We start from the raw sequence: 22,648 nt of genomic DNA, 5'->3' as shown, positions 1-22,648 counted from the left end.
TATCCTGCCACTTATTGCATGCATTGGGGCAATTATTAATGCTGTACGCAGGCAAAATCCTGAATAACACAAAGGACATCCCCCCTCCCCCCCTGTAAGAGCTGTCCCCCTGCGATGTGCAGACTTCCGTGTACAGAGCTTCACTCAGTGTCCCCAGCACCCACGGGGGAGACGGAGAGGGATCCTCTAAGATCCCTCTCAGGAATTTATGCAGAAAGAAGCACATCTATAGATGTGTCACCCGTCAGGCAGAGGTCCTGGGAAGTTTTGCTTTCCAATACATCCTGCCCGAATATTCTGAGTTTGTCTACAAATATTTCAATGAAACAAATAATTGGCCAATATAGTTACAGTATCATTAGTGGGAAATGATCTATAAGGAGACAGATCTGATTCCTGCACACCCTATGATGTCGTTATCAGTGTGATCGATGTGATGTTACTTCTCTAACCATATTCAGCATGAGGTGACCTTGTGATTTATAGGTGTACTGCTGTTACTGATTACCTGAGTGCTGGTTACTGATTCACTAACTGCCCGCCACCTATCTCTGTAGTAAGCTGGGTGCCGGACGACTCAAGACAAGTCATTACCCTGATGTCGGAATCCCGACTGCTCCCTAGTGGGGGTCCACGACCCTTATAGAGGGAGAATAATATAGGTGGGGAGCGCAGTGAGACACTGTACCTGCAAGGGGCTTCGTTGCGTTCCCCCCCGCTGTGCAGGCGGGATTCCAACGTCGGGCAGGCTAATGACTGTTGGAATCCCGGCTGTCGGTGTGTTATACCACACCCAGTAAGCTAAAACCTGACATTACACAGGGCAGACCTTATCCTACTGAGGCCTTTCCGTCCTGTACAATCCAAAAACACTTGTTACACTTATTAGGTGCCTTGGTCTATCCTCCTACATCTAACCCCACCCATCTGCCTTGCAGCGGGAGATGTCTGGAGTGAGCGACCCCCAAGGTACCTCGCAATTCCACTAGCACCAGACTTAGGGCCTTATTCTGCTCGATACGGTGGGACCGTATACGGGCGGATCGGGTTTTTTTTTCAACTGCGCATGCGTAGCTTTCGCAATGCGCAGGTGTGGCGACCTCACACCGCTCACAGACGGGTCTCTCCATGCGAAAAAACCTGTCCGCAAGAGTACGGACATTGTGGGTGGCATGGGGGCGTTTTTAGGGGAGCGGCCGGAATAATGAGGGAAACTGGGCCTAAACATGGGCGTACACCAAAATGTACGGTGCAACAACCGCTCGATCGGCGAACGCATCGTGCATTTTGGGCCAAAAACAGGCGGATGCCAAAGATAGCTCCAGACCACCCCTAGAGATACCGTATGAGAGCGGACGCCTGGGTCTGCTAATTAACACTGATTACTACACCTGAATGTAATAAGCAATGCTGCAGCCTATTAAGTGAAAACCATGATTTCACTACCTGCAAGCCACACACAGCACTCAAACACATTGGAAGCTTATCTTTCTACACTTCTCTACATGTAAAGGTTGGTTTCATTTTAGGTAATATTTATTCTAATACCTGGTTATATATGTCCAGGTAGTTATTTTATAACCATCTACACCCAATCAGAAAGTGTTTTTATATACTTTAAACAGCAGGACACTCAATTTACAGGAGTCGACATTTGTCAACTTTTTCACTGTAACACAAACATACCAGTTTTTTATATGGGAAAATACACATAAACCACATCTAAGAGCAACAAGGATGTTTTTGGACTCAATTTCTACTTGCACTGTGGCGTATGCTCAGATATACGCAAGATGTCGGTGGGAAAACGGACGATACCCATCCGTATACGGTGGCGTATGTTTTGTTGTACGCCAGTTATCAATGGCTAAGAGGAGATCCGTCTGTGTACGGTGGCGTACGCTCAAGTGTACGCCACTCCCCTTTGTAGGTGTTTGTGATCGTCCGTGTGCGGCTGATCTGTGGGTGGACTTACGCTCACCGTCCGGGAAACGTACGGTGAAACTGACCATACGTACGTTGCACCAACCTAACCAGAATAAGGCCCTTAGTCACAACACACCAGGAGACTGCGCTGAGTGATTCAGAGGCCCATTTATCATGGATCACATTTACAGTGCGAATTGGGCGGAATGTTACCACTCAGGATCGCATTGTAATTGTAAAATGCAATCCCATCGGCAGAATGTATGATGCCAGAGGCGCAGGGAAAGGGCTCCGAAAAGAGCCAGTCTCTGCGATGTCCGGAGCCGGGAGCCTGGGGGTCTGTGCATGCGGTTAGTGCTCACCACCCCCACCCCCCGCTGACCCCACTGCCGCAGGGGCAGTGCGATACAATGGGCTATCGCCATCTCAGAATGGCGATAGCCCAGGGGTGCGAAGCTGGGCTGCTCAATGTTGATACATCGGGCAGCTTCGCATCCCCCATAGAAACCTATAGAGGAGACGACTGGCGGTGGTACAGGAGGGATCGGAGATTCCTCCTGTACCGCTGCCGGCCGCCTCCCCTTTGGTACATACTTAATATTCCCCTAAGTGTGGGAACAGGTCCTTACGAGCAGCTATCCAGCCTATCTGGGTGTGTCAATGGAGCCGGCACACCGTACGGAAATATTGGAGATAAGGAATACTGTAAAGGTTTGTGAACACTGCAAGATATGCGCACAGATATATCCTTAACTATACAACCTGCGGGTAAATACTGTTAATGAGATCGTTCAGTGACTTCCCAGGACCCTCACCAAATGTGCAGTCACTAACGATATCCTCAGACAGGGCTGTATGTTCGGGATGCAGTTAAAATCCCGGCGTTCAGTATCCCGACGGCTGAAATCCTGACACTTTCTCCCTCCGTTGGTGTCCACGACACCCCTGGAGGGAGAATAAATTAGCGTAGCGAGGCACTGGGCTCGCTGCGTGGCGGGATCCCGACCGCCGGGATTTCATACTGAATCCGTATGTTCAGACGATCGGGCTTATTGTTAACGATCTGTGTTCATGCAGGATGTATATTGTGTACCCAGCTTTATTGGCTAAACAAGTGAGAAGGTTCTCTGTGCTGTGCGTTTGTTTTACGCTCGCTGAGTATTAGTCACAGTGGAGTAATTGGATTTTGGTAACAGAATGTTTGGAGGGAAATGCACCGGAAATGATAATAACTTTGCCTTGTGTTGCAGGAGGAAACACTTTGGTGGTCACAGATGATAGGCCAGCTCAGGAACACTGCACGCCTGGATTTCCACCAATGGGGAGAGGTTTATGGAGCAGGAAGGCAGGGAGCAGCATGCTACCACAAAGGGGAGGAGTCTGACTAAAAGAGGGCGGACCTAGCGGTTGGTGTACCTGAGATCTCCTTCTGCTCAGCTTATGTATCCGATACCCCTAGAATCTGATTGGTTATGGCTGTATACTAATTCTCCACTTTATCTCTCTCCAAGGCATGACGCAACACAGGCACACGCAATAAACCTATATATATATAAAACGTTATAAATGAGACTAAACAAGCAGCGTGAGTAGAATACAGATATGACGTGTTATTGAATGAAGCAGGCATCAGAGTGTTTCCTTGCAGTGGGTAGTCGCGCACCTCGGTATGTGCTGGGCGGACCATGGGCGTAATACCACCATTGGGTGCCGTTCCCCGATGCTGCACAGGCGCCGTGACCCCGTCACCTCGTTACTCCACGTCCAGCCGTACTGCACCTTTCCCCAGCATCTGAATCATGGGCTTTATTTTATTCCTTAACAATTGCGTGTCCATTTTTTCGTGTGTGGTGAACAGAAAGAGGTCGCGGGTCTGGTCCCGGATGGCGGTCTGGGTCTTCAGGATGTTGTTCTTGGCCAGCGAGCTGCTGTCCTCCAGGTCATCGACCACCACCACCACATTCTTCTGACCTGTGGGACAAAGAGTCGGGATTCAGAGATACGTGGGGTATCTGCTGTGTCCCCGTAATAATGGGAAGGGCAATATAATAACCGCAGTTTTGTGGGGTCAGCGCAGGGACAGGTCGGCAACAAAACATCAACACAAGCAAAAAGTCAACACGTGAAAATGTCTACATGAGTTTTTAAGTCTTTGTGTCAGTGTCGACACTGCCGACTTAGACCCGCAATTAGTATAGGGCATATGCGCGCCATGCTTCGCTCCGCTACTGCTGCATTTGGTTTTCCCATTCCCAATTGTTCCCATTCCCATGGATGTAAAAGTCCAAATAACAACAAAAATACAGTGAAAAACTTATGTCAACCTTTTAATGTGTCTATTTTTAACGTCTACCTTTTGCTTCTGTCGACCTTTTCTCAATGACGACCATTTGCATGTTGATCGTTTGAATGTCGACCTCTTGGTGTTGACTGATTGAGCAATAGGCAACACCATCTACAGATGTCTATAGAAGAGCCTGTCTCCGTACCCCCCTGACTTACACATGTGCTGGTCACAATCCGGCTTCCGCATCAGGAACCGACTAGCCGGTACGTCGCTGGGACAGCTGTACACCGGAAGAGCCGCCCCTCAGATAAGTAACCATGCGCACCGGCGTTACCATCACATAGCACCGGTAACATGCGGATACGGACGGGACATCTATCCCACTGTATTCAGCTCAACCAAGGCTCAGGGGATGTCGACGAGGAATTACACTGGCAAGGCCCATTAATCAATGCGTTTAGCTGTAAAACTCATTGTGTAAGATAAATGGTGCTCCAGCCAATCAGATTCTACCTGTCATTTTTCAAACACATGACTGTTAGGAGCTGATTGACTGGAGCACCCTTGTCAGGTTTGAATTCATTACAGTTCTGCATAATGGTGTGTAGACTGTATCACACAGGACAGGATGCAATGTAACCACACTTCCGTTTCTACACACACATACACACAGCTGCAAACGTGTCAGTGTGTGTGCTGCAAAGGGGAAAGCACAGCTACTCCTCTCAGTTCTGTCTGTATGTGTGCTGCAAAGGGAAAAGCACAGCTACTCCTCTCAGTTCTGTCTGTGTGTGTGCTGCAAAGGGGAAAGCACAGCTACTCCTATCAGTTCTGTGAAGTGCTGCAAAGTGGAAAGCACAGCTACTCCTATCAGTTTTGCCTGTGTGTGTGCTGCAAAGGGGAGAGCACAGCTACTCCTGTCAGTTCTGTCTGTGTATGCTGCAAAGGGGAAAGCACAGCTACTCCTGTCAGTTCTGTCTGTGTGTGCTGCAAAGGGGAAAGCACAGCTACTCCTATCAGTTCTGTCTGTGTGTGTGCTGCAAAGGGGAAAGCACAGCTACTCCTATCAGTTCTGTGAAGTGCTGCAAAGGGGAAAGCACAGCTACTCCTCTCAGTTCTGTCTGTGTGTGTGCTGCAAAGGGGAAAGCACAGCTACTCCTATCAGTTCTGTGAAGTGCTGCAAAGTGGAAAGCACAGCTACTCCTATCAGTTTTGCCTGTGTGTGTGCTGCAAAGGGGAGAGCACAGCTACCCCTGTCAGTTCTGTCTGTGTATGCTGCAAAGGGGAAAGCACAGCTACTCCTGTCAGTTCTGTCTGTGTGTGCTGCAAAGGGGAAAGCACAGCTACTCCTATCAGTTCTGTCTGTGTGTGTGCTGCAAAGGGGAAAGCACAGCTACTCCTATCAGTTCTGTCTGTGTGTGTGCTGCAAAGGGGAAAGCACAGCTACTCGTATCAGTTCTGTCTGTGTGTGTGCTGCAAAGGGGAGAGCACAGCTACTCCTGCAGTTCTGTCTATGTGTATGTGATGCAAATGGGAGAGCACAGCTACTCCTCTTAGTTCTGTCTGTGTGTGTGCTGCAAAGGGGAGAGCACAGCTACTCCTATCAGTTCTGTGTGTGTGTGTGCTGCAAAGGGGAAAGCACAGCTACTCCTATCAGTTCTGTGTGTACTGCAGAGGCGTAACTATCGTCCCGCAGCCCCCGCCGTGGCGGGGAGGCGCTGAGGGTATGTGGGCCCGGGGGGGCTGCGGGACGACAGTCACTGTCTGGCTGCCTGTGTGCACCGTCCGGGTCCCAGCTCTCCCGGCTATTGCCGCAGTGCTGCTCTCACTGATCCAAAAAGTGACACTTGGAAAATGGCTGCCCCCATACCGCAGACAGTTTTTCGTCTGCTGTATGGGGGCAGCCATTTTCCAAGTGTCACTTACGTTAGCAGCAGTAGCCGGGAGAGCCGGGACCCGGCGCGGACGGATGCGGCCCAAGGTAAAATACACAAGCACACAAACACACACGCTCTCTCCTCTCAATCCCCCCCCCCCCCCCGCGCGTGCGCCACGGCTCCCCGCTGCTTGTTTTTTTTTTTTTTAGGGGGGGGGGGGGTCGCCCCCCTGCATTTTCGGCAGGGGGGCGCACAATTATTAGTTACGCCTCTGGTGTGCTGCAAAGGGGAAAACACAGCTACTCCTATCAGTTCTGTCTGTGTGTGTGCTGCAAAGTGGAGAGCACAGCTACTCCTCTCAGTTCTGTCTGTATGTGTGCTGCAAAGGGGAAAGCACAGCTACTCCTCTCAGTTCTGTCTGTGTGTGTGCTGCAAAGGGGAGAGCACAGATACTGCTATTAGTTCTGTCTGTGTGTATGTGCTGCAAAGGGGAGAGCACAGCTCATCCTATCAGTTCTGTGTGTGCTGCAAAGGGGAAAGCACAGCTACTCCTATCAGTTCTGTCTATGTGTGTGCTGCAAAGGGGAGAGCACAGCTACTCCTATCAGTTCTGTCTGTGTGTGTGCTGCAAAAGGGAAAGCACAGCTACTCCTATCAGTTCTGTCTCTGTGTGTGCTGCAAAGGGGAGAGCACAGCTACTCCTCTCAGTTCTGTCTCTGTGTGTGTGCTGCAAAAGGGAGAGCACAGCTACTCCTATCAGTTTTGTCTCTGTGTGTGCTGCAAAAGGGAGAGCACAGCTACTCCTATCAGTTTTGTCTCTGTGTGTGCTGCAAAGGGGAAAGCACAGCTACTCCTATCAGTTCTGTGTGTGCTGCAAAGGGGAGAGCACAGCTATTCCTCTCAGTGCTGTCTGTGTGTGTGCTGCAAATGAAAGAGCACAGCTACTCCTATCAGTTCTGTCTGTGTTTGTGCTGCAAAGGGGAAAGCCCAGCTACTCGTATCAGTTCTGTCTGTGTGTGTGCTGCAAAGGGGAGAGCACAGCTACTCCTGCAGTTCTGTCTGTGTGTATGTGCTGCAAATGGGAGAGCACAGCTACTCCTATCAGTTCTGTCTGTGTGTGTGCTGCAAAGGGGAGAGCACAGCTACTCCTCTCAGTTCTGTCTGTGTGTGTGTGCTGCAAAGGGGAGAGCACAGCTACTCCTCTCAGTTCTGTCTGTGTGCGTGTGCTGCAAAGGGGAGAGCACAGCTACTCCTCTTAGTTCTGTCTGTGTGTGTGCTGCAAAGGGGAGAGCACAGATACTCCTATCAGTTCTGTATGTGTGTGTGCTGCAAAGGGGAAAGCACAGCTACTCCTATCAGTTCTGTCTGTGTGTGTGCTGCAAAGGGGAAAGCACAGCTACTCCTCTCAGTTCTGTCTGTGTGTGTGCTGCAAAGGGGAAAGCACAGCTACTCCTATCAGTTCTGTCTGTGTGCGTGTGCTGCAAAGGGGAGAGCACAGCTACTCCTCTTAGTTCTGTCTGTGTGTGTGTGCTGCAAAGGGGAGAGCACAGCTACTCCTATCAGTTCTGTCTGTGTGTGCTGCAAAGGGGAGAGCACAGCTACTCCTATCAGTTCTGTCTGTGTGTGTGCTGCAAAGGGGAAAGCACAGCTACTCCTCTCAGTTCTGTCTGTGTGTGTGCTGCAAAGGGGAAAGCACAGCTACTCCTCTCAGTTCTGTCTGTGTGTGTGCTGCAAAGGGGAAAGCACAGCTACTCCTGCAGTTCGGTCTGTGTGTGTGCTGCAAAGTGGAGAGCACAGCTGCTCCTCTCGGTTCTGTCTGTGAATTACTACTAACTACAGCGCATGTGTTATTTCAGATAAGTCCTGCACAAGGTTCTTAAGTAGAAATCCTCCTCATCCCACGTGGACACTGCTAGCGATCTCTAAGGGTCTTGCTTATTATTAGGCTCCTGCAATAAGACTTACAGTGGCCTAAATAATCCTACTTACCAAGTTGCTTGCACAGGTAATCCACCTCTTCGTCATACAGCGAGTCGGTGACGTTGGTGATGTTGACCCTTCCGCGTGTTTTCGTGTGGTATAATATGGCGAAGGAGCACTGAGAGACCTGCTGGTTGAAGTCCCGGAAGTTACTGTTTGTGATCTGGAAATGGACGACCTTGACCGCTTCCCTCAGCAGCGCAGATAGCCACCCATAGTTCTCCTCTGAGCTCCTGGAGAATATCGTAACAACGGGTCTGCTTCGCTCAGCGCTATAGTGCGTCAGCTTCTAAGAGGAAAAAGAAAACACTGCTAAACTCCGAGGTCTGATCCAAAAACTACTGCTCAATGTCTAACACCAAATACAGCGTAATAGCAAAACTACTGCTCAATGTCTAACACCAAATACAGCGTAACAACAAAACTACTGCTCAATGTCTAACACCAAATACAGAGTAACAGCAAAACTACTGCTCCATTTCTAACACCAAAGACAGAGTAACAGCAAAACTACTGCTCAATGTCTAACACCAAATACAGCGTAACAGCAAAACTACTGCTCAATGTCAAACACCAAATACAGCGTAACAGCAATAGCAAAACTACTGCTCAATGTCTAACACCAAATACAGCATAACAGCAGTAGCGTAACAGCAATACTACTGATCAATATCTAACACCGAATACAGCGTAACAGCAATAGCGTAATAGCAAAACTACTGCTCAATGTCTAACACCAAATACAGCGTAACAGGAATAGCGTAATAGCAATAATGCAAAAACAAAACTACTGCTCAATGTCTAACACCAAATACAGCGTAACAGGAATAGCGTAATAGTAATAATGCAACAACAAAACTACTGCTCAATGTCTAACACCAAATACAGCGTAACAGGAATAGCGTAATAGCAATAATGCAACAACAAAACTACTGCTCAATGTCTAACACCAAATACAGCGTAACAGGAATAATGCAACAACAAAAATACAACATTTATCACTAAGGATCAAATAGAGCTGAGGCTACCAAAAGGGTTCTACATGTGAATGATGCCATATAATACATGAATAAATCATTAGCAACGCGTTTCACGTTGGGTCTGAAATCAACGCGGTTCACGCTGGGTCTGCAATCAACGCGTTTCACGCTGGGTCTGCAATCAACGCGTTTCACACTGGGCCTGCAATCAACGCGTTTCACACTGGGTCTGCAATCAACGCGTTTCACACTTGGTCTGCAATCAGCGCATTTCACACTGGGTCTGCAATCAACGCGTTTCACACTGCAAGTGTTACTGTTTATATCACATTACATCTGTCAGACAATGGGGCTGTTGCATTTCGGCCAAGGAGGTCCCGGAGGTGTTCTGTTGATCTGAAATCTGACAAAATTAGTGTCATGAGGCCGTGTTCTGCCTTAAGCACAGTGCAAACAGCATTCCAGCCGGCACTTATGTCGGAGATTGCCGGTTCTCATGCTTAAAACCTGGTTTAAGGCGTGAGAACTGGCTTTTCCTATCGTGAACAACTCGTTCAACTGAGATAATAGGGGGTGCGATTATTATACCCCTATCTAGCAGATTTGAGCAGAAATACTGTATGTTACATGATACTCACGCTGTACTTGTCATCACCCGGGTCACCTCGGTGGTACCAGATGATGAGGTGGACCGTCTCAGTAGATGGTATAAGAATAAAGATCTGCAGAATAAAACACAGGACATGGTCATTGTGCTGGATAATACATGGCAGGGGTACAGGATGGGCAGCTGGCTGGTACATGTAGTACTTACCGAGGCTATGATGGAGGAGTGGAGGCTGTAATACAGTATGACTGTTTGCAGGGTATATACACCAAGCCGGATAGTGATACACAGCAGAGTATGGTCCTGGGGCTAGGAAAGGAAGGTGCGTTATTATTCCTAGTTACACCCAATACTGAGCTAGCAGCACTGCCCCCTTTCTGACAGCAGCCTGGGGTACAAGGGGCACCAGGGAGAATATAAATGGGTAACACTGTACTTACAACTTTATTCAGAGTCCAGTATAAGAGGAGCGATCCCTTCAGGACAGTGGTGGCGATGACAAACATCTACAATGGAAGAGAGTGTCTGCGCATTATATAGTGATACAGAGTATGCTCTATTATCTATATATGTACATATGCATTTCTTATTTAACATTGGAGACTCAATGGACACATGGAAGAGGCTAAACTAGGCTATATATATATATATATATATATATATATATATATATATATATATATATATATATATATATATATATATATATATATATATATATATATATATATATATATATATATATATATAGTGTCTCCAAAATAATAGACGTCACTCCGGGGCTTCGTGCAAAAACAATTTCTTTTACTTAGTGTCTACGGTCTACTAAGTAAAAGAAATTGTTTTTGCACGAAGCCCCGGAGTGACGTCTATTATTTTGGAGACACTATACACACTGGCTTTAAAACCAGCGGAGGAAGGCACCCGGGCAATCTACCTGTTATAAGCGAGGAGTGCCGGACACTAGTTGGACTGTATATATATATATATATATATAGACTTGTAGAATGAAGCGGCACTCCAAACGATGTAGCAGTAAAAAGAAAAAGCTCTTTATTGGCAACGTTTCAATACGTGTGTATTATCTTCAGGCTCAAATATACAAGTGATGCAAACAACATTTATAGCGTGCAGGTGTCACATGCGTGAAGGGGAAGGTCTCATGAACCATCCACTCACGCAACAACGTACAGGTGCGGCCAGCCCATTAAAAACAGACCAATCCAAATCTGTCTTTCAGACAGGCCCCCTTATCCAACATATAACAGAAGAAAAAAAGACATATACAAAAAAGTTTACATATGACTCAAGTTAAAATGATAAAAACAGTGGATATACAGTGTACCACCAGTACAAATTGAAAGGGTCATCTCAGACCCAAAGTGATCATAAAACTAAATAGACACCAAATATATACTTTGACAAAAAATATATATACAAAAAAGTTTTTTTGACATAAACAAGACAATTTGGCAAATAGGCTAACACATTGTAAGAGACTAGGACCTTGTACGTATTCCAATGTACATAAGTTTATGCACCCCTAATGTATTACAGACATCATTGTTAACTGCATTATGGGATGTTTGAAAGTAACAAACTTTATAGAATCTATAACAAAACCCCCAAGCCTGAATACTCATTCAAGCCCCGCGGCGCGATAGTGCCAAGCTTGGCAATCCAGCGGGCCTCACATTTTAAAAGTAGTAGACCCCTATTACCCCCCCTAAGGGACAGGGGAATGTGATCGATCATCCTATATTTGAGGGATGATAGATTGTGGTTATGCTCAAGGAAATGCCTCGCGACCGGCTGGTCGCTCTTTTTCTTCAGGAGTGCATTCCTAATGGATGACCTGTGGGCTGCCATACGTTCCTTAAAGGGACGCTCAGTTTTCCCTATGTATGACAGCCCACAGGGACAAATAATTTGGTAGACTGTAAAAGGAGTATTACACGTCAACAGATGTCTGATAGGGATGGATTTACCAGTCTGTGGATGATTAAAAGAAGCACCAGGGATCAGAAATGCGCAGGTGGTACATACACACCTTATGCACCCCACCCGGGTACGTTGTTTATTGGTATTACTGGAAGAGGCATCTGACTTCACCAAGATGTCCCTAAGATTTTTTGACCGTTTATAACTTGGAAGAATAGAGGTACGGGACAGTCCCAAATGGGGGTCCGATTGTACCAATGGCCAATGATGTTTAACGATTTGAGTGGTACCAGGGCTGTGTTGGTTATAAGTAGTGACCCATGGGAGTTTGTTGTCGATATTTTTAGGCAAGGATACAGGGTTGAGAAGGGCATTACGATCAAGCCGCATGACCTTATCTTTAGTTGCCTGTAATTCATTACGTGGATATCCCCGATGGACAAAACGCTCCACCATCTGGTCCATTTGGGTATTAGCCACTGTCGGGTCAGAAACTATTCTTTTCACCCTGAGAAGTTGAGAGTGTGGCAAACTTCTTACTGTGGGTCTAGGGTGACAACTATTATACGCCAATAAATTATTTCTATCAGTCGGTTTAGCGTAAAGACTGGTGTGTATGGTCCCGTCCTGGATCTGTAAAAGCACGTCCAAAAAATGTATTTCTGTCTGACTATGCGTATACGTAAATTTTATAGTACTGGACGTCAGGTTGTGGGAGTCAATTATATTGGCAAGATCACTCGAGGGGCCCTCCCAAAAGATCAGGAGGTCATCTATATAGCGATTATATTGGATGATCCTACCTGCAGTCAAGGGGTTGTTAAAGAATAGTTCTTGTTCGAATTCGAACATAAAAACGTTGGCATATGAGGGGGCCACCGCCGCCCCCATAGCCACGCCCATGAGTTGCAGGTAATATCGATCCCCATATATGAAAAAATTTTTAGTAAGTATCATGGACATGAGTTCAACAATCAAATCGACATCAGGGCCCTGATAGTCAACATTACCAACAAGAAAACGTCTCAGTGTTGCTAGGCCCAGAGAATGCGGGATAGAAGTGTATAATGCGCTGACATCAATAGAGAACATCGAGACATTTGTGGTAAATTTAGCCAATTTGGCTATATTATTAAGCAAGGCGGTAGTGTCTAGTAGATATCTGGGGTGTTTTCTAATACACGGTTGTAACAAACTGTCGACATAGATGGATGTCGGTTGCATCAGAGAGCCCCGGGCCGCCACAATGGGACGGCCAGGGGGGTCCTCCAAGGCTTTGTGTATTTTGGGAATACAGTAAAATTGTGGAACTAACGGATACAAGGGTAATAATGCTTTCTTAATGGTTTCAGATATTATACCAGAGTCTACCGCCTGCTGTAATACATTTTTTAATTCAGTAGTAAACATATTCGTAGGATCACCCCTGAGACAAAGATACGTGTTTTTATCATTAAGATGTATCATAACCGAGGCCTCATATTTGTCGACATCCATGATCACTAGTGCTCCGCCCTTGTCGGCAGGACGGAACACCAGCGATCTGTCGTCTGACAAAGTTTTGAGAGCCCTACGTTCCTCCTTACTGATATTCAATGAAACAGTATCATGCTGATTGACTTTATTGGCAACTTCAAAGTTAGTAACAGAAGTAAAAGTCTGTATGGTAACATTTTGGGACACCGGGTCAAAGGTGGAGCGGGGCAGGATTTTGCGTAACTGTGGGGGAATATCATCTTTAGGGGGAATATCGGTACTCACAGTCTCGTCAATTAGGGTGCTGGGTTTGTTAAAGAATTCTTTGAGGCGTAACTGCCGGGAGAGACGGTGCTGCTCAAGCGACCATTCCAATTCGTTGTGACAGGTGGAAGGAATGAAGGACAGTCCACGAGAAAGTATCCGTGTTTCGGACTCAGTGAGGGTATGTGATGATAAATTAACCACTAGGGTTTTCTGGGCTTCGGTGGTTTGCTTGCTTTCTTGTCGGCGGTTCTGTTGCCCGCGGCGGGTGAAGCGTCGGCACCTCCGAGCCGAGCCCGGGTGGTCACCGCTAAAGGGATGACAGCCTTGCGGTTCCTGGGGTTTCTGGAGGTACGACCACTAGCCTCACTGCTGGAAGAATTGAAATCGGTGGAGCTTTGTTGCTCAGTGGATTTGGTATACCCTCGGCGGAAAAAAGGTTTTTTATTCTCACGGTCCTTGAATGGATTAGTCCATTGATAAACAGTTTGTAGCTCATAATCCTTGTCAACTTTAATTTTTTTCTCTTTCTTAAATTTAATTAAGTCCCGTTTGTAGATCTGTATTTGGGAACTTAGTTTCTCGTACCAATTGGTAGAGGTATCATTGAGCAGGTTAGGCTTATGAATAGCCTCAAAAGCCGCAATCTTCTCCTTACAGTCACGTACCTCCTTTGATGAGTGCTCGATGATGAGAAGCATCCAATCAAGGGAGCATTTATTGGCAATTGCTACCCACTTACGGCAGAAGCTGGCATCATACTTGCCGATGGTAGGTGCGTTTCTAATTCTTAGCCCTCTTGGTATTTTGCTCGCCCGGTGATATTCACTCAAAGATAGAGCGTGGTACAGGTAATCGGTCTCCCGCTTGCTGAGTTTCACCAATTCACGGAAGGTGTCTTCTAACGGGACCGCTTCATCTAGTTCACTGAGGTGATGACGTAGGAGTATATTCTCCGCCTCTGTATCTGTGAAACTAAATGTTTCGCCACACGGGTAAACGGTTCTGGAAAAACCAGCTGAGGTAGTGTCCGTGCTCGGTGTCAGGTCAGCCATATTGCACACAGAACACCACAGTGCGTGCAGAAAGTGCAGGTGATGACGGCTTAAATTCAGCTGTGCAGGACAAAGACGTTGGACACCTGAGTCATTACAGGTGGGGGTGCCTCTTGCAGGAAATGATACGCCGTAGCCTTTCACTCCAATATAAACTTTCTGCGGGGCTGGGCACTCCTCCTATAGGTAAGTTGCTGCGTTGTGTGCCTTCAACAGGTAGAATATAGACTTGTAGAATGAAGCGGCACTCCAAACGATGTAGCAGTAAAAAGAAAAAGCTCTTTATTGGCAACGTTTCAATACGTGTGTATTATCTTCAGGCTCAAATATACAAGTGATGCAAACAACATTTATAGCGTGCAGGTGTCACATGCGTGAAGGGGAAGGTCTCATGAACCATCCACTCACGCAACAACGTACAGGTGCGGCCAGCCCATTAAAAACAGACCAATCCAAATCTGTCTTTCAGACAGGCCCCCTTATCCAACATATAACAGAAGAAAAAAAGACATATACAAAAAAGTTTACATATGACTCAAGTTAAAATGATAAAATGATGACGTCCAGTACTATAAAATTTACGTATACGCATAGTCAGACAGAAATACATTTTTTGGACGTGCTTTTACAGATCCAGGACGGGACCATACACACCAGTCTTTACGCTAAACCGACTGATAGAAATAATTTATTGGCGTATAATAGTTGTCACCCTAGACCCACAGTAAGAAGTTTGCCACACTCTCAACTTCTCAGGGTGAAAAGAATAGTTTCTGACCCGACAGTGGCTAATACCCAAATGGACCAGATGGTGGAGCGTTTTGTCCATCGGGGATATCCACGTAATGAATTACAGGCAACTAAAGATAAGGTCATGCGGCTTGATCGTAATGCCCTTCTCAACCCTGTATCCTTGCCTAAAAATATCGACAACAAACTCCCATGGGTCACTACTTATAACCAACACAGCCCTGGTACCACTCAAATCGTTAAACATCATTGGCCATTGGTACAATCGGACCCCCATTTGGGACTGTCCCGTACCTCTATTCTTCCAAGTTATAAACGGTCAAAAAATCTTAGGGACATCTTGGTGAAGTCAGATGCCTCTTCCAGTAATACCAATAAACAACGTACCCGGGTGGGGTGCATAAGGTGTGTATGTACCACCTGCGCATTTCTGATCCCTGGTGCTTCTTTTAATCATCCACAGACTGGTAAATCCATCCCTATCAGACATCTGTTGACGTGTAATACTCCTTTTACAGTCTACCAAATTATTTGTCCCTGTGGGCTGTCATACATAGGGAAAACTGAGCGTCCCTTTAAGGAACGTATGGCAGCCCACAGGTCATCCATTAGGAATGCACTCCTGAAGAAAAAGAGCGACCAGCCGGTCGCGAGGCATTTCCTTGAGCATAACCACAATCTATCATCCCTCAAATATAGGATGATCGATCACATTCCCCTGTCCCTTAGGGGGGGTAATAGGGGTCTACTACTTTTAAAATGTGAGGCCCGCTGGATTGCCAAGCTTGGCACTATCGCGCCGCGGGGCTTGAATGAGTATTCAGGCTTGGGGGTTTTGTTATAGATTCTATAAAGTTTGTTACTTTCAAACATCCCATAATGCAGTTAACAATGATGTCTGTAATACATTAGGGGTGCATAAACTTATGTACATTGGAATACGTACAAGGTCCTAGTCTCTTACAATGTGTTAGCCTATTTGCCAAATTGTCTTGTTTATGTCAAAAAAACTTTTTTGTATATATATTTTTTGTCAAAGTATATATTTGGTGTCTATTTAGTTTTATGATCACTTTGGGTCTGAGATGACCCTTTCAATTTGTACTGGTGGTACACTGTATATCCACTGTTTTTATCATTTTAACTTGAGTCATATGTAAACTTTTTTGTATATGTCTTTTTTTCTTCTGTTATATGTTGGATAAGGGGGCCTGTCTGAAAGACAGATTTGGATTGGTCTGTTTTTAATGGGCTGGCCGCACCTGTACGTTGTTGCGTGAGTGGATGGTTCATGAGACCTTCCCCTTCACGCATGTGACACCTGCACGCTATAAATGTTGTTTGCATCACTTGTATATTTGAGCCTGAAGATAATACACACGTATTGAAACGTTGCCAATAAAGAGCTTTTTCTTTTTACTGCTACATCGTTTGGAGTGCCGCTTCATTCTACAAGTCTATATTCTACCTGTTGAAGGCACACAACGCAGCAACTTACCTATAGGAGGAGTGCCCAGCCCCGCAGAAAGTTTATATTGGAGTGAAAGGCTACGGCGTATCATTTCCTGCAAGAGGCACCCCCACCTGTAATGACTCAGGTGTCCAACGTCTTTGTCCTGCACAGCTGAATTTAAGCCGTCATCACCTGCACTTTCTGCACGCACTGTGGTGTTCTGTGTGCAATATGGCTGACCTGACACCGAGCACGGACACTACCTCAGCTGGTTTTTCCAGAACCGTTTACCCGTGTGGCGAAACATTTAGTTTCACAGATACAGAGGCGGAGAATATACTCCTACGTCATCACCTCAGTGAACTAGATGAAGCGGTCCCGTTAGAAGACACCTTCCGTGAATTGGTGAAACTCAGCAAGCGGGAGACCGATTACCTGTACCACGCTCTATCTTTGAGTGAATATCACCGGGCGAGCAAAATACCAAGAGGGCTAAGAATTAGAAACGCACCTACCATCGGCAAGTATGATGCCAGCTTCTGCCGTAAGTGGGTAGCAATTGCCAATAAATGCTCCCTTGATTGGATGCTTCTCATCATCGAGCACTCATCAAAGGAGGTACGTGACTGTAAGGAGAAGATTGCGGCTTTTGAGGCTATTCATAAGCCTAACCTGCTCAATGATACCTCTACCAATTGGTACGAGAAACTAAGTTCCCAAATACAGATCTACAAACGGGACTTAATTAAATTTAAGAAAGAGAAAAAAATTAAAGTTGACAAGGATTATGAGCTACAAACTGTTTATCAATGGACTAATCCATTCAAGGACCGTGAGAATAAAAAACCTTTTTTCCGCCGAGGGTATACCAAATCCACTGAGCAACAAAGCTCCACCGATTTCAATTCTTCCAGCAGTGAGGCTAGTGGTCGTACCTCCAGAAACCCCAGGAACCGCAAGGCTGTCATCCCTTTAGCGGTGACCACCCGGGCTCGGCTCGGAGGTGCCGACGCTTCACCCGCCGCGGGCAACAGAACCGCCGACAAGAAAGCAAGCAAACCACCGAAGCCCAGAAAACCCTAGTGGTTAATTTATCATCACATACCCTCACTGAGTCCGAAACACGGATACTTTCTCGTGGACTGTCCTTCATTCCTTCCACCTGTCACAACGAATTGGAATGGTCGCTTGAGCAGCACCGTCTCTCCCGGCAGTTACGCCTCAAAGAATTCTTTAACAAACCCAGCACCCTAATTGACGAGACTGTGAGTACCGATATTCCCCCTAAAGATGATATTCCCCCACAGTTACGCAAAATCCTGCCCCGCTCCACCTTTGACCCGGTGTCCCAAAATGTTACCATACAGACTTTTACTTCTGTTACTAACTTTGAAGTTGCCAATAAAGTCAATCAGCATGATACTGTTTCATTGAATATCAGTAAGGAGGAACGTAGGGCTCTCAAAACTTTGTCAGACGACAGATCGCTGGTGTTCCGTCCTGCCGACAAGGGCGGAGCACTAGTGATCATGGATGTCGACAAATATGAGGCCTCGGTTATGATACATCTTAATGATAAAAACACGTATCTTTGTCTCAGGGGTGATCCTACGAATATGTTTACTACTGAATTAAAAAATGTATTACAGCAGGCGGTAGACTCTGGTATAATATCTGAAACCATTAAGAAAGCATTATTACCCTTGTATCCGTTAGTTCCACAATTTTACTGTATTCCCAAAATACACAAAGCCTTGGAGGACCCCCCTGGCCGTCCCATTGTGGCGGCCCGGGGCTCTCTGATGCAACCGACATCCATCTATGTCGACAGTTTGTTACAACCGTGTATTAGAAAACACCCCAGATATCTACTAGACACTACCGCCTTGCTTAATAATATAGCCAAATTGGCTAAATTTACCACAAATGTCTCGATGTTCTCTATTGATGTCAGCGCATTATACACTTCTATCCCGCATTCTCTGGGCCTAGCAACACTGAGACGTTTTCTTGTTGGTAATGTTGACTATCAGGGCCCTGATGTCGATTTGATTGTTGAACTCATGTCCATGATACTTACTAAAAATTTTTTCATATATGGGGATCGATATTACCTGCAACTCATGGGCGTGGCTATGGGGGCGGCGGTGGCCCCCTCATATGCCAACGTTTTTATGTTCGAATTCGAACAAGAACTATTCTTTAACAACCCCTTGACTGCAGGTAGGATCATCCAATATAATCGCTATATAGATGACCTCCTGATCTTTTGGGAGGGCCCCTCGAGTGATCTTGCCAATATAATTGACTCCCACAACCTGACGTCCAGTACTATAAAATTTACGTATACGCATAGTCAGACAGAAATACATTTTTTGGACGTGCTTTTACAGATCCAGGACGGGACCATACACACCAGTCTTTACGCTAAACCGACTGATAGAAATAATTTATTGGCGTATAATAGTTGTCACCCTAGACCCACAGTAAGAAGTTTGCCACACTCTCAACTTCTCAGGGTGAAAAGAATAGTTTCTGACCCGACAGTGGCTAATACCCAAATGGACCAGATGGTGGAGCGTTTTGTCCATCGGGGATATCCACGTAATGAATTACAGGCAACTAAAGATAAGGTCATGCGGCTTGATCGTAATGCCCTTCTCAACCCTGTATCCTTGCCTAAAAATATCGACAACAAACTCCCATGGGTCACTACTTATAACCAACACAGCCCTGGTACCACTCAAATCGTTAAACATCATTGGCCATTGGTACAATCGGACCCCCATTTGGGACTGTCCCGTACCTCTATTCTTCCAAGTTATAAACGGTCAAAAAATCTTAGGGACATCTTGGTGAAGTCAGATGCCTCTTCCAGTAATACCAATAAACAACGTACCCGGGTGGGGTGCATAAGGTGTGTATGTACCACCTGCGCATTTCTGATCCCTGGTGCTTCTTTTAATCATCCACAGACTGGTAAATCCATCCCTATCAGACATCTGTTGACGTGTAATACTCCTTTTACAGTCTACCAAATTATTTGTCCCTGTGGGCTGTCATACATAGGGAAAACTGAGCGTCCCTTTAAGGAACGTATGGCAGCCCACAGGTCATCCATTAGGAATGCACTCCTGAAGAAAAAGAGCGACCAGCCGGTCGCGAGGCATTTCCTTGAGCATAACCACAATCTATCATCCCTCAAATATAGGATGATCGATCACATTCCCCTGTCCCTTAGGGGGGGTAATAGGGGTCTACTACTTTTAAAATGTGAGGCCCGCTGGATTGCCAAGCTTGGCACTATCGCGCCGCGGGGCTTGAATGAGTATTCAGGCTTGGGGGTTTTGTTATAGATTCTATAAAGTTTGTTACTTTCAAACATCCCATAATGCAGTTAACAATGATGTCTGTAATACATTAGGGGTGCATAAACTTATGTACATTGGAATACGTACAAGGTCCTAGTCTCTTACAATGTGTTAGCCTATTTGCCAAATTGTCTTGTTTATGTCAAAAAAACTTTTTTGTATATATATTTTTTGTCAAAGTATATATTTGGTGTCTATTTAGTTTTATGATCACTTTGGGTCTGAGATGACCCTTTCAATTTGTACTGGTGGTACACTGTATATCCACTGTTTTATCATTTTAACTTGAGTCATATGTAAACTTTTTTGTATATGTCTTTTTTTCTTCTGTTATATGTTGGATAAGGGGGCCTGTCTGAAAGACAGATTTGGATTGGTCTGTTTTTAATGGGCTGGCCGCACCTGTACGTTGTTGCGTGAGTGGATGGTTCATGAGACCTTCCCCTTCACGCATGTGACACCTGCACGCTATAAATGTTGTTTGCATCACTTGTATATTTGAGCCTGAAGATAATACACACGTATTGAAACGTTGCCAATAAAGAGCTTTTTCTTTTTACTGCTACATCGTTTGGAGTGCCGCTTCATTCTACAAGTCTATATTCTACCTGTTGAAGGCACACAACGCAGCAACTTACCTATAGGAGGAGTGCCCAGCCCCGCAGAAAGTTTATATTGGAGTGAAAGGCTACGGCGTATCATTTCCTGCAAGAGGCACCCCCACCTGTAATGACTCAGGTGTCCAACGTCTTTGTCCTGCACAGCTGAATTTAAGCCGTCATCACCTGCACTTTCTGCACGCACTGTGGTGTTCTGTGTGCAATATGGCTGACCTGACACCGAGCACGGACACTACCTCAGCTGGTTTTTCCAGAACCGTTTACCCGTGTGGCGAAACATTTAGTTTCACAGATACAGAGGCGGAGAATATACTCCTACGTCATCACCTCAGTGAACTAGATGAAGCGGTCCCGTTAGAAGACACCTTCCGTGAATTGGTGAAACTCAGCAAGCGGGAGACCGATTACCTGTACCACGCTCTATCTTTGAGTGAATATCACCGGGCGAGCAAAATACCAAGAGGGCTAAGAATTAGAAACGCACCTACCATCGGCAAGTATGATGCCAGCTTCTGCCGTAAGTGGGTAGCAATTGCCAATAAATGCTCCCTTGATTGGATGCTTCTCATCATCGAGCACTCATCAAAGGAGGTACGTGACTGTAAGGAGAAGATTGCGGCTTTTGAGGCTATTCATAAGCCTAACCTGCTCAATGATACCTCTACCAATTGGTACGAGAAACTAAGTTCCCAAATACAGATCTACAAACGGGACTTAATTAAATTTAAGAAAGAGAAAAAAATTAAAGTTGACAAGGATTATGAGCTACAAACTGTTTATCAATGGACTAATCCATTCAAGGACCGTGAGAATAAAAAACCTTTTTTCCGCCGAGGGTATACCAAATCCACTGAGCAACAAAGCTCCACCGATTTCAATTCTTCCAGCAGTGAGGCTAGTGGTCGTACCTCCAGAAACCCCAGGAACCGCAAGGCTGTCATCCCTTTAGCGGTGACCACCCGGGCTCGGCTCGGAGGTGCCGACGCTTCACCCGCCGCGGGCAACAGAACCGCCGACAAGAAAGCAAGCAAACCACCGAAGCCCAGAAAACCCTAGTGGTTAATTTATCATCACATACCCTCACTGAGTCCGAAACACGGATACTTTCTCGTGGACTGTCCTTCATTCCTTCCACCTGTCACAACGAATTGGAATGGTCGCTTGAGCAGCACCGTCTCTCCCGGCAGTTACGCCTCAAAGAATTCTTTAACAAACCCAGCACCCTAATTGACGAGACTGTGAGTACCGATATTCCCCCTAAAGATGATATTCCCCCACAGTTACGCAAAATCCTGCCCCGCTCCACCTTTGACCCGGTGTCCCAAAATGTTACCATACAGACTTTTACTTCTGTTACTAACTTTGAAGTTGCCAATAAAGTCAATCAGCATGATACTGTTTCATTGAATATCAGTAAGGAGGAACGTAGGGCTCTCAAAACTTTGTCAGACGACAGATCGCTGGTGTTCCGTCCTGCCGACAAGGGCGGAGCACTAGTGATCATGGATGTCGACAAATATGAGGCCTCGGTTATGATACATCTTAATGATAAAAACACGTATCTTTGTCTCAGGGGTGATCCTACGAATATGTTTACTACTGAATTAAAAAATGTATTACAGCAGGCGGTAGACTCTGGTATAATATCTGAAACCATTAAGAAAGCATTATTACCCTTGTATCCGTTAGTTCCACAATTTTACTGTATTCCCAAAATACACAAAGCCTTGGAGGACCCCCCTGGCCGTCCCATTGTGGCGGCCCGGGGCTCTCTGATGCAACCGACATCCATCTATGTCGACAGTTTGTTACAACCGTGTATTAGAAAACACCCCAGATATCTACTAGACACTACCGCCTTGCTTAATAATATAGCCAAATTGGCTAAATTTACCACAAATGTCTCGATGTTCTCTATTGATGTCAGCGCATTATACACTTCTATCCCGCATTCTCTGGGCCTAGCAACACTGAGACGTTTTCTTGTTGGTAATGTTGACTATCAGGGCCCTGATGTCGATTTGATTGTTGAACTCATGTCCATGATACTTACTAAAAATT

At 45.9% G+C, this 22,648-nt stretch overlaps 1 protein-coding gene across 10 annotated transcripts in view; it reads right to left on the bottom strand.

The window, feature by feature from the left end:
• Positions 1 to 3,516: 3,516 nt before the first annotated feature.
• The window catches only part of LOC146019740 (uncharacterized), a 781,584-nt gene continuing 762,452 nt past the window's right edge, over positions 3,517 to 22,648 (bottom strand). For 7 of the 10 annotated variants that reach the window (XM_083152259.1, XM_083152260.1, XM_083152256.1 and 4 more), the window contains 6 exons: positions 10,098 to 10,163; positions 9,865 to 9,966; positions 9,689 to 9,772; positions 9,385 to 9,453; positions 8,080 to 8,359; positions 3,517 to 3,897 (listed from right to left, as the gene is read on the bottom strand). In XM_083152259.1, the coding sequence (XP_083008385.1) occupies positions 3,680 to 3,897; positions 8,080 to 8,359; positions 9,385 to 9,453; positions 9,689 to 9,772; positions 9,865 to 9,966; positions 10,098 to 10,163 (819 nt within the window). In that variant the 3' untranslated portion in view covers positions 3,517 to 3,679. The remainder of the gene's footprint in view (positions 3,898 to 8,079; positions 8,360 to 9,384; positions 9,454 to 9,688; positions 9,773 to 9,864; positions 9,967 to 10,097; positions 10,164 to 22,648) is intronic. The other 3 variants (XM_083152261.1, XM_083152263.1, XM_083152262.1) reach the window with 3 other exon arrangements.

Source organism: Crinia signifera, chromosome 7, assembly GCF_055691185.1.
Source record: "Crinia signifera chromosome 7, ASM5569118v1, whole genome shotgun sequence".
In the NCBI taxonomy this organism is placed as follows: domain Eukaryota; kingdom Metazoa; phylum Chordata; class Amphibia; order Anura; family Myobatrachidae; genus Crinia; species Crinia signifera.
The sequence above is the reverse complement of the archived record's forward strand: the minus strand, read 5'-3'. Positions and strand labels throughout refer to the sequence as shown.